Genomic DNA, 15,476 nt, shown 5'->3' with positions numbered 1-15,476 from the left:
GTTTTGCATTAAAAATGATGTAGATAAATACCTATTGATGTTAAAATACAGTAAGTACAAAAGTTAAGTTTTAAAATAAAATGTTAAATTATATACTTGTCATTTAAATATAGGATCTGAATGAACATAGACTAAGGGGATTCCCCTGGTTGTATAATTATGGATCTTACAATTTTCCTTTTTTTTTGTTTTTTTTGCTTATCTGTACTTTTCCACAGTGAGCTTGTATTGTTTATATGACTTATCCTAAACAAAAAGAAATATGCTTTTCATTATAAAACTAGAAATGATTCTTTTAAAAATTAAGCTATTAATTTAAATTTACTTACCAAGAGGTTCTCCCCCGCCATTCCTCTGTTGTTAAAAACCACACATCTAAAAACCAGAAAAAATTTTGTTATTTTTACATGATTCTTGCTCACAATATATTATCAAAATCATCTTACCAGAGCTGTTTTAGAGCATGAAAATATTTTAAAAAATCTGTTCCAAAGACATGAGAATGCTTGACAATTTCATCTAAATGTATGAAAATATATTTCCAGTTCTCTAAATTCAATATTTGGGTTCAAATCAGAAAACTGTATATTGAAGTGAGGTTAAATTTTCCTGCCCAAAGCAGAATTTTTACAACTTCTTCCATGCATATGTGTATGCCTCCAATAAATGTTATTAAAACAATTCTAAATACAAGTCAAATTTAATTGTTTTTGGTTCAAATTTTAAAAAGTCCTCTACCTATTCCATTTGTAACATTAATAAATATCTATTTCTATCTTAAGAAATAGCTCTTGTTCCCTCAGGGTTCAGCAAACACCAATACTGGAATTTTACCTGAGGTGAAAACATTACCACAGGTGGAACTGAAAGGAGCCTGGCACCTGAGCTGGTAGGATGGGGACCCACTGTGCTACTGCTGGGTGTTCAGTTGACTAATGGGAGGAAAGACTACCTACCTGTGTTTTCTATAATCCTGTTTGGCTGGTCACATGTAAAGGGCTTAGAGTAGTGTTGGCTCATGTTAAATACACAAAGACAGCTACTAGTAACAATGCTGCCATTAAAGCCTTGCTAGCTTTAAAAAGTCATTCTGCATTTAAAATACTTAACTCTCATTAAACTTTCAGATAATCCCAGATATGTATTTTGAAACACCCTGAAACAAAATCCTGACTTGTGCCTGCACAGGTTCTCTTTGATTTCATCTACATTCATGTCGATTAAAATTCATTTTGTTTTTGACTGTTTACTTATCCAATCAACCAAGGCCATTTAAGGTTCTAATTCCCTTCTTTCAGGGTGCTGCTGGTTATTGCATAGGTTCTAAGCACCGATGAGCTGACTGCCTTACAAAACATTCAACATCTCTTGACTCTCTTCTCAGGGGCGTTAGATTTCAATGTGATATTCAGGATATGTTTCTGTAAAGGAATTCTTTCTTGCACCTGAAAGGTCATATAGAGAATTTTACTAGGCCCAACTGAAAAAAAAAATGTTTAAAAATCTCAGGAATCCATTTTGAGAAAAAGCTAGAAATATGTTTTATTGACTAGTCAAAGAAAGATCTTAAATATACTCTAAAAACATGCAGAAAAGTTAGCACAGAGTCAATTAGTCCTTAATCTTTTCTTGCTAAAAAAAATGGCAAGACAGGGAGGGAGAGAGCTGTGGAGGGGGGAAAAATGGTCAAAACAGACTGAACATAAATAAAAATCTAAGTTAACCACTTGTATTTACTTGCATAAGCACCTAAGTTACACTGGAATTGGGGCTAAAGTTAATTGTGACCTTGAACCTTGAAGATCCTAGTCATTCAGAAAAGAACCACTTTTAGAGTGCAAGCCCCACATAAGGATAAAAATGGCTTCTGGGGCAAGATATCACCATGTGACTGCCACTGAGAAGAGAATAGAACTTGTGAGGAGAAAGAAAAAGATTTTCTGCAAACTCATGAAAAAGCAGCCTATCCACCTGGGATTTCCTTCCAAACTGCAGACTGGGGGTATCCATACTTTTCAGGCAACTTTGAAAAGTGGATCACAGCTCTGGTTATCTCTTGCTAGAGGAGGAACTGTACTGACCTCTCTCCACAGGCCTTAGTTCCTGACAGTGTTCATGCAGTAGCAGTGATTATTGTGTATACTTCTAAGTCTCGTAAATGGGGCACAGAGATGAAGAACGAAGGAGCAAAGCAGCTATAGAGAAAGGCATCCTTCTTTCATTTAATACCTTTTCTGCCCTGACAGTCATCAGGGAACACTTTACATATAAAGCTAAAAGAGGCAGTCGTGAAATGACGAGACAAAAATTCTGAGATATTCTAAACTAAAAAGGAAGAGACATAAAGGGGCTCATCAGGTAACAAATGCAAGGCAAAAACCAACAAAAGACTACTCACACTCCTTAATGTATGTTGGAATTACTAAACTAACTTCCAGGTGGCTAATTCTGAGACTATCTAAAAAGATAGAATAGCCAGGTGAAGTAGAACCCCAGGAGTCTCTGCTTCCTGCTTACACATGAGCTTTACAGACTCTGCTGGACCATCCCAGTACTAGTCTCCCATACCTTTGTCTATAGCTAATATACATTCTTTTAGAACAGCTTACATCTTTCTCTTCCCTACTTGATGTATAAAAAACCCACAAAGGACATGTTTGTCTTTTCTACTTAGTGATGCTGCTGGTGGTTTAGACTTCATACCCCAATACTGGTCTTTTTTTTGCTAGCAATGGCCCAATAAACCCTTTCTTTTTAAAAAACATTCAGTCTTTTTAAAGTTAAAATTTTTGTTTAACAGAAACACTTACTATCCCTAAGGCATTCAATAAGCCCCTGTTAACTTTGTAACAGCTCTCTCCAAATAATTTCTATAATTTCTCCCAAACAACTTTAAAGGGTATGTATATGAGAAAAAAAAATTCTGAATAACTTATTTCTCCTGCATATTTTATCCATTTAAATTTTCTTCTCAAAACATGGAAAATATAAATAAATACCAAATAAAGAAGAAATACCAAATAAAGAATAAATCTGGTATTAAGAATTTTCTGTGACAATGGAACACATTAACCAGGGAAGCAGGTAAGTCTCCTTTAATGAAGGTTAAATAAAAAGAAGAGGATTTCTCAACCTTTAGCACTATGGATATTATGGACCAAAGAATTCTTTACAATGGGGGCTGTTTGAGAACCACTATTACAGTGAGATGGACCAGATAGCTTTGTATCTGTTCAAGCCCAGTGATTTACCAGAATAAAGGAATTTTATCAGATGACCTAAAATATTTTCCAGTTCTAAGATTCCACAAGTCTTTGATTCTAAGGCTAGAAATAAGATAGCATAGAGATCATGTATCATAGAAATGTACATTTCAAACCTATACGATCTTATTAACCAATGTCACCCCAATAAATTTAATAAAAATTAAACTGGGAAAAAAAAGAAATAATAATCAGCAAAGGATGGAGTGAGATGAACATTCAAAGAGCACTACACTGATTTCAGATAACAGCAGCTACAGATGTTCATTAGTGTTTACTATGTGCCAGATCATGTTCTAAGCACTTTACACAAATATTAATATTGGAATAATACATTCATTCAAAAGTTTATTAAACAGTATTTACTGGACTAATTTTTAAAATTGATTTGAGAGAGAGAGGGGAAGGGAGAGAGACCTGCAACCTTGGCATATCGGGACAATGCTCTAACTAACTAAGCTACCCAGTCAGGGCTTTACTGAACTAATTTTAAGATTGAATTAGAGCTTATAGGAGAAAAATGAAATAAAAATATGAGGTTCCTGGCCTCAAGGAGAGTGGAGTCTAGTTAGGTTGAAAAAAATGCACCATATTTTCAGTTGAGTGATTACAACGAAAGTGATATCACAAGGCAATATATGATTCAGTGTCCAATGAGTGGTATAGATAATAAAGCCTTATGAGGTCAGGATGGGCAAAATTGATTAGGAAATGATTCATGAAAAAGGCAGATAGATCTTATGCTGAGAATGAAAAATGGTAAAGTTTTCAGCAGAAGAAAAGTACAGAATATAATATGGGTTGAAGGGAGCAATGTGAGCAAAGATATATGGTAGGCATGTATAAAATTTTCTAAGGGATGAGAAAATAGATCATCTTTGCTGAAACATGCTACCTAGAGGGTAATGGTAGAAAATAAGGATGAAAAAATAGGTTAGGACCAAAATAGGCAAAGGATTCTGGTCTTGGTCCAGTAACTCAATTGGTTAGAGCATTGTCCTGACCCATCAAGGTTGTGGGTTTGATCGCTAGTCAGGGCTCATGTAAGAATCAACCAATGGATGCATGAATAAGTGGAACAACAAATCTCTCTCTCTCTCTCTCTCATCAATTAAAAAAAAAAAAGGCATAAGGTTCTGAATGCCAGATGAAGATGACAAGGAAGTTTTACTTCCAGAAATGTCAGAGTAAATCCTATTGGGGCAACCCCTCCATAGAATAGTAACTATAACTCCTGACAAGTTATAAGGAAGTGGAGAACAGCCAAAAGCAAATGAATGGAAGTTGACACTTGGAAGAAAAAATGGCATTGGGTGAGCTCCCTGCTTTTCCTGCTTTTTGCCTGAAGGGAGGCACTGGTTGGTATTACTCAATGATGGATAAAAGTCAGAAATGCTTAGTCTCATGGGCTTGAAAAACCAGAAAACAGAGTTTGGTGCATAACAGCAGTTAGAAAATGAGAGGAAAATCTCAGAAAAGAGAGAAACACAAAGGGAGACTACTAAATTCTGGATAAAAACTGGGCCCAAAGCCCTGGCTGACCTTTCATTTATACATATATGAGGCAGACTCCAAGAGGTTCAATTAAGTATAAAAACTGAACAGAGACTTCAGCTGCTGTCTACGACAGAGAATACAGAGTTTGAAGTTTGAGTTTAGCCAAGTTATCTGCCTGATCAAACAAACAAACAAACAAACAAACAAAAGCACTCTTTGGGAAAATATAACAGAATCTAGAACCTCTACAATGGATCGAACTGTCCAGAACACAAAATTACTAAACCATGAAGAAACAGAAAAACATAAGAGATTAAAAAAATCAATCTAACTGACCCTGAGATGGTCTAGATGTTAAAATTAATAGATAAAGATTTAAAGCACCTATTATAACTATGCTCAAGGACATAAAGAAAAATAAGCTAGTAATGAATTAAAAAATAGGAAATCTCAGCAGATGAATGAAACATTTGAAACTGTAGAACAGAAAAATATAATATCTGAAATAAAAAATTCACTAGATTTTCAAACTGCAGTTCCAATCTAAAAATAAGAGAGAAAAGTGAATAGAAAAGTGATTTGTGGAACAATATCATAAGATCTAACATACACAAAATTGTGGTCCCAGAAGTAGAGGAAAGAGAAAAGGGACAGAACGATATTTGAAGAAATAGTGGCAAAAATTTTCCAAATTTTTGAAAAATACACAAACTCTTAGACTCAAAAAGAGAAAGAAAACTGGTGGGGGAAAATAGAGGAACAACAACAAAAAAGAAAACAAGTAATGAAATGGTAAATCTTATAGCCATCACATCAATAATTACATTAAGTGTAAATGAACTAAAATCTCCAATCAAAAGGCAGAGATTGTCAGACTGGATAAAAAAGCAAGACCCAACTATATGCTATCTACAAGTAATAAACTTTAAATATAGAGACACAGATACTTTGAATGAAAGTATAAAGAAAGATATATCATGTAAACACTAAACATTAGAAAGCTAGAGTGGCTACAGTAATATCAGGTAAACAATACAACCAGAGCTAAAGAAGGACATTTCATAATGGTAAAAGAGTTAATTCATAGGAAGACTAACAATCTTAATTCTATATGTGACAAATAACAAAGCTTCCAAATACATGAAGCAAAAATTTATAGAATTGGAGAAATAGAAAACCCACAATCATAGTTAATTTTAACATCCTTCTATCAATGAGACAAAAAAAGTTAGTAAAGATGTAAGCAGTCTAAATAACATAATTGACTATCTTAACATAATTTACATTTATGTAACACTCGATTCAACAACATAATATACATTCTTTTTAAAAAATGATAATACTTGAACATTTCCAAACTCACTAAGGTCCTAAAGGTATTAAAAGAGATTAACATAACTCAACCTTTTTCTAGAATGTGAAGCATCAGAAATCAAATACAATAATTAACAAGAATATATTACTGACTGTATTACATACCCAGCTCCTGATTATCATAAGGTAATGGAGAACAGTGAAAGTTAACTCATAATTCAAGAATCTTGTTCTCTTGTTTCAACTCTTTCCCTACAAAATCTATTCCCTGAGTAGGAAACATGACTTGTTTGCCTGTCATGTCTTTAATTTCCCTGATAAAACTGAGTCCTATGGTATTACAGATCTACATTATCCCCAAAGACAAAAATCACGGGATTTGAGGAGCTAGTTGTTTCCAAGCTAAGAGCCTGGGACATCCAAGGGTGTAAAAAACTAGTAAAGAAGAGTTTTCAAGAATGATTAACATTTCAAAGAGCCCAAAAGAAATCATACCTTTATCTGTGCCAAGGCTCTACAGTTGAATTGTGTGTTTTTTTTAAAAAAACTTTGATTTCAGAGAGAGAAAGGAGGTGAGAGACAGAAACATCAATGATGGGAGAGTCGTCACTGATTGGCTGCCTCCTGCACGCCCCCGACTGGGGATCAAGCCCGCAACCCAGGCATGTGCCCTGACTGGGAATTGAACCGCAATCTCCTGGATCCTGTGTCGATGCTCAACCGCTGAGCCACACCAGACCAGGCTACAGTTGAATCTTAACCCTGTCACACACTGTCTAATTTTGATAAAATCAATAACATTTTTGTTCTGGTTTTGGTTGGTAAAACAGGGATAATAACATATATCTTGGAATTGGATACATATTAAATAAGGTAACCTATGTATAGCAACGAATATGGGGCCTATCATGTGGCAGGCACTCACCAAAGCTAAATTTAATTCTAGTAAACCAAAATGGCAATTGTGGTTATCTCTTGCTGCTCATAAGCTCTAAGTGGCCCTATGAATTAAAACAAAAAAAGATCAACAAGTTAATATTTAATTAATACAAGTTATTTTGTAGGCACAACATTTCAAAACCAGTGACCACAGAGGGAAAAAAGAGTCAAAATTAATCTTAATATGAGAAAGCTGATAACCTTATTATACAACTAGCATCAGGAGTTCTCTTTCAGTGATCTCTTAGAACATTTAAAAAAAATCTTTTCCCCCAATTAGCTCTAACAGTTTTCTTATTAAATCTCCCATTTTCTCTAACATTGACTCAGTTGATTTCTGATATTCTCATATTTTATCTTACTCATTTGAATTCTAGCTGGATCTCTTTGGCATTTTTGTAGATTCTGTCAACTAAAGACCTACTTCAATCAGCCCACAGAAAACCCTATTTAATAACAAAAGTGCTCTACATTTATAGTGCTCTGAATTAACAGGAATTATTCCAGTGTCACAGGTCACTGCTGAAAACTTTATCATCCCAAACTGAGTCACAGATGTGTGTGTTCTAGGATGTAGATTACACTGGCCATTCCACCTTAGTAAGGCATTACTTTCCTTCTCTGTGTACCACCCATGGTCTGGCCAGGCACACTGCTGTCCCTAGGCCCTCCTGGGATGGTGTCTTGGCTGGAAATAGGGCATAGCCAGTAAGTACTTCATTTCCATCAGACCAGACTAAAAGAGTGAGGCTCTTCGCTAAACCAGACAATGGCCTGATTCACTCCTTTATGTTTCAAGGATAATACTTTTTAAATGGACTTCAAGTACTAGTCAAAGCTTTTCACATCCATACATGCAATCCTCAAAACCCTATGAGGTATAAGTATCTTTACAGATAAAAAACTGAGGTCCAGATTCAATAATTTGTCCATGGATACACAGGTTGTATGTGACAAAGGTGAGATATGAATCCAGGCAGCTCTGACTCAAGAATCCACTGAACCACCTCACTATGCTCCCCCATGCTATCTAAGCTAGTAACATTAAAGTCTCTCTTTCCCAAGACGATGAGTGCTCTGAAACAGAGTCCTCTTTGAATGCATGCCAGCTCTGGTAAAAAGAGCTTTGTCCTGCCCTGGCTGGTGTGGCTCTCTTGGTTGGAGTGTTGTCCTGTACACTGAAAGGTTGTGGGTTCAATTCCCGGTCAGGTTGCATACGGGGGTAACTGATCAATGCTTCTCTCTTAAATTGATGTTTTTTTCTCTCTCTCTCCCCTCCCCTTCCCTTTTCTCTAAAATCAATAAGCATACCCTCAGGTGAGGATTTAAAAAAAAGAGCTTTGTCACTGAAAGTTTCTTAATTGAGGTATCATTTTATAGTGGAATATCTAGCAATTAGATAGATATTGTTAGGTCCCTAGAGAATGGTACTTGTCAGTATCCACTATAATGTTTTCCAGAAATACCTTCATTTCAGTGCTTTCTAATATGCATTATTTCATCTAGCCAGTCTAATGAATAATCATTAACTGACTCATTCTCAAAATTTTAAAAACCAAATTATTTTAACAACAAAAGAATGACAAAAATACTTTTAGATCAAAACAGTCTAATGTTAACTTAAAATGACTCTGTATCTAAGAGACTGCTTTTAGACTGGGGGGTCATCACAACTCATTGTTCTGTTTTAACACCTCCTCTTCTTCTTCCTTCAGGAAGAGTCTACAGGTGGCCTGCCAGAGCACTTCTAATGCTGCAAGAAAAGCAGCTGAATGTCACCTAAAGCTTAGTATCCACTGGTGATACTTCCCCTAAATCAAAATTGCACAGGCCCAAACTCCAAACTGGAAAGTAAAGGAATGTTTTAAAATCGTCAAGTGTGTGATCCATTCCTGCTCTTGTCTCCTGAGGTCATCTTAACTTCCAGCAGTTAAGTAATAAAGAGATTGACCCATCCAGAATTATGTAATAATAAGTTCATTTGAAATCTAGGTCAGTCATTAAGTATTTTGGTACTGTACAGTATAGTACCAGAACCTATATTCCCAACGAGCACACAATCTAGTTGAAGTGGTAAAGAGCATGCAGTAGTAGGGAAGAAATGCATTAGAAAGCACCAGGATTGGCCACAAGTGACAGAAAACTAGAAATATCAGTGACTTAAACAAGATACACGTTTATTTCTCATGTAAAAAAATCCAAGAAGGTGGACTGGGGATTGTACGGTGTCCCACAGTGTCAGGAAACTAAGTCTCTTATACTATGTTGCTTCATAACTCACAGCTGCTTCAGCCAGCTATCACATCTGCATTCCAGGGCCCAAGACAGAGAAAAACGAATGGAGAAAGCACCAACGTCCTTTAAGGATGCTTTCCAGCAACTGTGCAAACCACTTTTACTGATATCACTTCGGCCTACTGTTTCTTAGCTTCAAGGGAGGCTTTAAAGTGAAGTCTCTATTTTGGGCAGCCATGTACCCAACTGAAATTGGAAGATTCTATTGCTGGGGAAAAATGGGAGAATTAATATTGGGAGGTGACTGGCAGCCCCTGGCACTGAGTGGTCAAAGTATTACAAATGCCAGGATTCTGGAATATCAGAAAAAACAAGTGAGATATTTTATGGAGGGAATGAATAAATCACGAGTGTCAGATGCAACTGAAAGGGCAAGAAGAACACGGATGGATAAAGCAAAATACTTAATGACTGACCTAGATTTCAACAAGCTTATTATTATATGATTCTGGATGGGTCACTCTTTTTTTTGTTAATCCTCACCTGAGGATTATATATATATATATTTTTTTAGAGAGAGTGGAAGGGAGGGGAAGGAAGAGGGAGAAAGAGAGGCAGAGAGAGAGAAAGAAAGACATTGATTGGTCGCTTCCCCCCAACATGTGCCTGGGGGACTGAACCTGCAAACCAGGTACGGGCACTGGACTGGGAATCAAACCCATGACCTTCAGGTCATGGTCTGACACTCTAACCACTGAGCACACCGGCCAGCACACGTTGGGTCACTCTTTAGAATATTACCTGGGGGTGGAATAAAATGGTAGATGAAGGTTCTCAATAACAGAGGTCAAAGAAAAGAGAATGTGGATGTTCTCAGAGTTACTGCTTTTCTCCCTGTTTTTAGTTGTAGTGCCAGAAAGTAATTCAGAGGATGTTTGGAAAAAGATTTAAGGAAACAGGATATGGCCCTGGCAGGATGGCTTAGTTGGTTGGAGCACTGTCCTGTAACCAAAAGGTTGTGGGTCTGATACCTGCTTAGGGCACATACCTAGGTTGGGTTCGATCTTTAGTCAGGGTGTTTACAGGAAGCAACTGATCGATGTTTCTCCCTCTCTCTCTTTCCCTTCCTCTCTCTCTGAAATCAATAAACATATCCTTGGGTGAAGATTAAAAAAAAGAAGAAAAGAGGATATTATCCAGGTACACAAAATTCTATCCATTAGGCTATATTACTGAATATATATATATTTTAATCTTGAACAAGTAGATAAGATTTCTAACTACTTTTTCTATCAGATGGGTGTAACTTATTAGTGGGGACAATTCCCCCCCCCCCACTTTTTCCCTCTGGTTTCTATGAGGAGGCTTCTCTCTAAACATACTCCTGGACTCCTGGTCTTTCCCACTTAATTTGTTCTCCAGGAGATGGAGGACTTATCTAACTGATAACATTCGGAAGAATGACTGGAGCTGTATGGCTCAGCAGGTCTCTTCTCTCAAAGGCAAGTTTATGCAGGGAGTACAAACTGCGCTCTGCCAATGAAGACGGACAGCGCGCCGGCTGGCCAAGTATTTCCCCCGTTCTGTTCTATGTACCTTTGATTTCTTCATAAAGCCTTTGCTCACAATTAAACGTTAGCTGAGTTTCCATCTCACCCATTGTTCATTCTGAATTAGGAGACTTTAACAGAAAAGCTTTGTGTCTTTGTTAGTTTTCAGGTACAGGAAAACATTTGTTTAACAACAACAGTTAAACCCTTATGTTTTATTTGTCCATACACCAGGAGCTAAGTTCTCTCTAATGTCTAAATTATATCTCACCAGTAAAGCATCAAGAATTCCCTGGTGACCTGACAGAATTCATGGCCCTCCCTACGTAATCAACTTTTACACAAGATAGTAACTACGGCCCAAAGGCAAGTGTACTCCCATGATATTGGGGGGTTCATACTTCCTGTGACACTACTGTATAACAGACATTGTAATAATATCCAAGCAGTCCTGCAAAGAAACTAGATGTTTATATTTCCAAGAGGTAGGTTTGCTTGTACTTGCTCTTTAAATTATAAAAAGTGTTCTACTTTAATCAGGAAATAGAAGATCTGGGAAGAAAAATATGAATATTTCTAAAGACCCATTTTGTTCAGGGCACTAAACCAAGTACTTTATACATTCTGATTCATTAAACTCTCTGTAGTAAGAAACTGTGATTGGTGAAGTACCTAGCTCAAAGCCTTCCTTATGTTATATATTCTCAATAAAATTTCTAAATCCATAGAAGAGATTTTAACCCTTAGGGAAGTCAGAACCTCCCAACAGCTTTGAAGCACAGTGTAATGATAGCATGGTAATAAAATTTGGCTACTTTTACAAATGATGGAAGAAAAACCATACATACTGGCAACTCCAGGACTTATGAGATTCAACTGCATTGTTTTTAAAAGTACTTTCTAAGTCTTGGGAGATTGGTCAGGCCAAGTATAGAATGAGCAATTTAAATATGTGCAAAAGGCTTTATGATATGTACTTTTTGAGCATGACTAAATTTTAGCAAAAAATTGGAATCAAGCCTCACACTGGTGCTTAAACATCAAATAATGATAAATTTCTGCTAGAGTTAGTACAAATTTCATTGGAACCATAATTCTGAAACACCATATCAAAGCTCCTGAGAGATTGTCACTTCATGAACAAAATAGGCTTTATCTGCAAAAGATCAGAGTTAATGTGTCAAAATTGAAATAATTCTTATGGCATTTCTCCTTTATATCAAAATATTGTTATTTTTATTATTGATACTATTACAGGTGCATATAAAATTATTTTTATTAATATAAACTCAACCTCAGTTTTTCACGTGAACAAGTGTTTCAAGTTTAACAAAAGATATGACTCTACTTTAAATGCAACTCGGAGTGTTCCATTACAATAATTACTATCAACTGAAAAAGACAGGCACAAAAAAGCAATACCGTTCACAATGACTCTGCTTTAAGATTTTAGAGTTGAATCTGAAACTTAAAGTTGCTGAGTCAATTGTATCTGGTGACTGAGCTGCATAATGGTTATTCAAAAATGGTGTGACAACATTAACTGAACACTAGCCATGTGCACATACAAACGGCTGCAGAGAGGAAGCACAGATCACCTTTAGGAAAATAAGGACACCTACAAGCTGATTCTGAATATTTTTTACACTTGAGATCTGAGCCAATGAGACAAGATAAGTGGATCCAGGGCTCAAATATGTACTCTCTCAGGGATCTGTAACCGCTATTCTGCACAGTACTCCCTTCAGTGGAACCTACTGCTTTTCAGAGCTGGGTCCTATGTCAACGCCTAGGTGATTCTACTTTCATTTATTCATTCAACCAAATCTGCTGAGTGCCTATTATGCTAAGTACTGCTTCCCATGAAATGATTCAGTTATGCATCTTCCTGAAAAAAAGAGGGGAAGGAAGAAACAGAAAAAATAATAATTTAGGGGGTTGCTTAATCCATGCAAGAAATAACAAGTATTTCTAAAACAAACAGAAAGATATATTTGCATTTAATTTAGCATGAATTAAGTGAAAAATGGAAAATTTTTTTTTACCAGTACCTGTATCCTAATTCTTCACTGAAATGGATCATATGAAGGATATACGATTCCTTGCTTGTTCCAGTGAGGCCAGGCAACAATAAGATAGTAGGTCTGGTGCTGGCATCCATATAACTCTTACTGTTATCATTATCAAACCAGTCCAGTAAAATCTGTCCTCCATCTGCAGTTTTAATAAGTTCACTAAAAGAAATAATTCAAAGACATATTCAGTATTTCAAGTCGTGTCTTAATATTAGTGTCTTAATTCTATAAATATATGATATTTGGTCATCTCAAGATAACTTTTCCCCCAGCACTCACTAACACACACACTTATATCACTTTCTTTCATTACAAGAATGTTATGAAATTAGTACCATAAAAGTATTACCAGCAACAGCAGTAAAAGGTAGTATATAAAAATGAACTTCAAAGTATTTCAAGTATTTATCTTAATAATTTCCTCATCTCTCTAAAACAGCCAGCACTTAACCCCTATTTGATTGAGGTTACCCAAGTAATTCAACAGGGAATTATGAACATGCTGATCTGATCACCTCTCTGGCTGTTTGACTCAATAACAGAGTCTCCCCACAGAGTCTATTACAAAATTTGCTTCTTAAATTTAAGGTACTTCTCCCATAGCATCTATGAACATATAGAATTTTCCCAAATAGTGCAAGTTCCGGGCAACCAAAGGAACTCCAGAAGGACTAGATGACTCAGGGAAATTAATAAAAGGCACCATTTAAATCTCCTGGTTACTGATATATTCTAAACCATACCTTTAACACCTCAAGGACATTATCGTCAAGAACCCATTTGCTTATCAATATGAAGTCCTTTTACAGGGGTCCACCGCACAAAAATCCAAATTAATTAATCTTCTCACCCCCATCCTCACCCCCAGCATCAGTGAACTGATACCATCAAAGGATCTAGTCCTCAGGGGAAGATGCATGATGAATCTGGAAAAGAGTAGCCCCCAAACACTTCTCGGGTCCTGGAAATAAACCATTTACATCAGAGCGCGGGCACACACACACACACACACACACACACACAGGCACACACACACACTCACACACACACACACACACACACACTCACACACAGACACACGCAGACAAGGTGATAGGCAATAAATACCTGAACATTTTCCTGCAGCTGGGTGTGGGGTGAGGGGCATACTTTCCATTTTCATTCTTCCTTTTTTGATAGACTTACTAAACCAGAAGTTCTGTTAACCAGGAACTGGCAGTATGCAAAAAAAACTGTGATTTTGAATATATGATTGAAAACAGAGATTGACTTACTTCCTGTACCGCACTGGGGGCTTGGAAGTGATGAAAGGTCTCAGCAGCGTCTGTCCTCTGCTCTCCCAGCACCACACCGTCGGGTAGTATGTTTCTGTGACCACTGGACAGTGGTCCCGAAGGAAGCGGCTGAAACTCTCACCCCCCGTCACTAACTGGGGCTTCTGTGGGGAAAGCCAGTCCCAGTGAAGGACCCAGAACAGCCAAGTTACCGCCAACCGCCAACCATAACCGACCCGACTCGCCCCTCGCCGCGACCCCGCGGATCACTGGAAGCCTGACGCGAGTAATTCAGTCACCACGGACTTACAGCGTGGTTTATCAGACCTCTCCGGGGAGAGGCGAGAGTTGACATAAGTCATTCCAAAAAGTACTACAGCGTCCCCGAGCAGCCCGGCCGGGGCAGACAATAGGGGCACGGCGCCGCGCGCGCCGGGGTCAGAAGGTCCGGCTGCGGTCGGAGCGCCGGGCTCGGACCGCACGCAGGGGGCAGGGGCCGGCCAGCTTTCCCGCGCGCGCTCCGAGGGCGCGCCTAAGGGCCCCGGGGAAGGTCAGCGCTAAGGGGCAGCCTGCTCGCCCAGGACTTCCCCAGCGACTCGCTCCCGCCAGCGACAAGCCTCCGGCTACGCCCGATGCCGTCGCTCCCGGAAAAGCCGCCCGTGGCCCTGCGCGCCGGCGCCCGCGCCGCCCCTTGGCTCACCTTGGCAATGCTGCTCAGGTAGTAGCAGGCATAAGCGACGCTGAAGCCCAGGATCAGGGACAAGCCCACTCCCGAGCCAAAGAACCCAACCCGGACTTGGTGCTCCAGGTAGAGGGACAGCTCCCGGGAGAGCATCCGCAGGTCCATGGCCAAGCGCCGCGCGGCCGGGGCAGCGCCACGCGCCGGTCCTGCGGCGGGAGGCCAGCCCGCGGGCCGGGGAGCGAGCGGGACGGCGCCGCGGCGGACCCGGGAGCCGGCGTCTCCGGCAGCGCGCAGCACGGCTTCGGCCAAGCGGCTCGGCCGAGCCCGGGAGGTGTAGCCCTGCGTGCCGGACGCCGCCGGCCCCGCCCCGGCTTCCTCCGACCCGCCCCCACCGCCAGCCACTCAGCAACCTTGGAGGGGCGCGGTTACGAGCCCGGCCACCCGGTGGGCAACGGGGGTCTCCCGGCCAGGTCACAGTCAGCCTGGGCGAACCCCAAGAGTGGGAAGAGCGCGGGCGCCGAGTGAAGAGAAGGAAATGGACCGGGCAGCGCACCTGCCCCAGTGACCTTGAATGATTCCGAAAAGCACTGGGTCTCCATTAACCCTTCCTGTAAACTAGCGTTTAAGGTGCCCGAGAAGTGTGTGCT

General features: G+C 39.1%; 1 protein-coding gene across 1 annotated transcript in view; it reads right to left on the bottom strand.

Annotated features, from left to right (window-relative positions):
• Positions 1-15,149, bottom strand: part of ABHD3 (abhydrolase domain containing 3, phospholipase) — a 34,091-nt gene extending 18,942 nt beyond the window's left edge. The window contains exons 1-4 of the mRNA XM_081150093.1: positions 14,848-15,149; positions 14,148-14,311; positions 12,850-13,032; positions 330-375 (exon numbers count right to left, since the gene is read on the bottom strand). Coding sequence (XP_081006219.1) covers positions 330-375; positions 12,850-13,032; positions 14,148-14,311; positions 14,848-14,994 — 540 coding nt within the window. The 5' untranslated portion in view covers positions 14,995-15,149. The remainder of the gene's footprint in view (positions 1-329; positions 376-12,849; positions 13,033-14,147; positions 14,312-14,847) is intronic.
• Between the last annotated feature and the right edge of the window lie 327 nt (positions 15,150-15,476).

This window comes from Miniopterus schreibersii (assembly GCF_964146895.1).
Source record: "Miniopterus schreibersii genome assembly, chromosome: 10".
Classification (NCBI taxonomy): Eukaryota; Metazoa; Chordata; class Mammalia; order Chiroptera; family Miniopteridae; genus Miniopterus; species Miniopterus schreibersii.
This window is presented reverse-complemented; position numbering and strand designations above follow the sequence as displayed.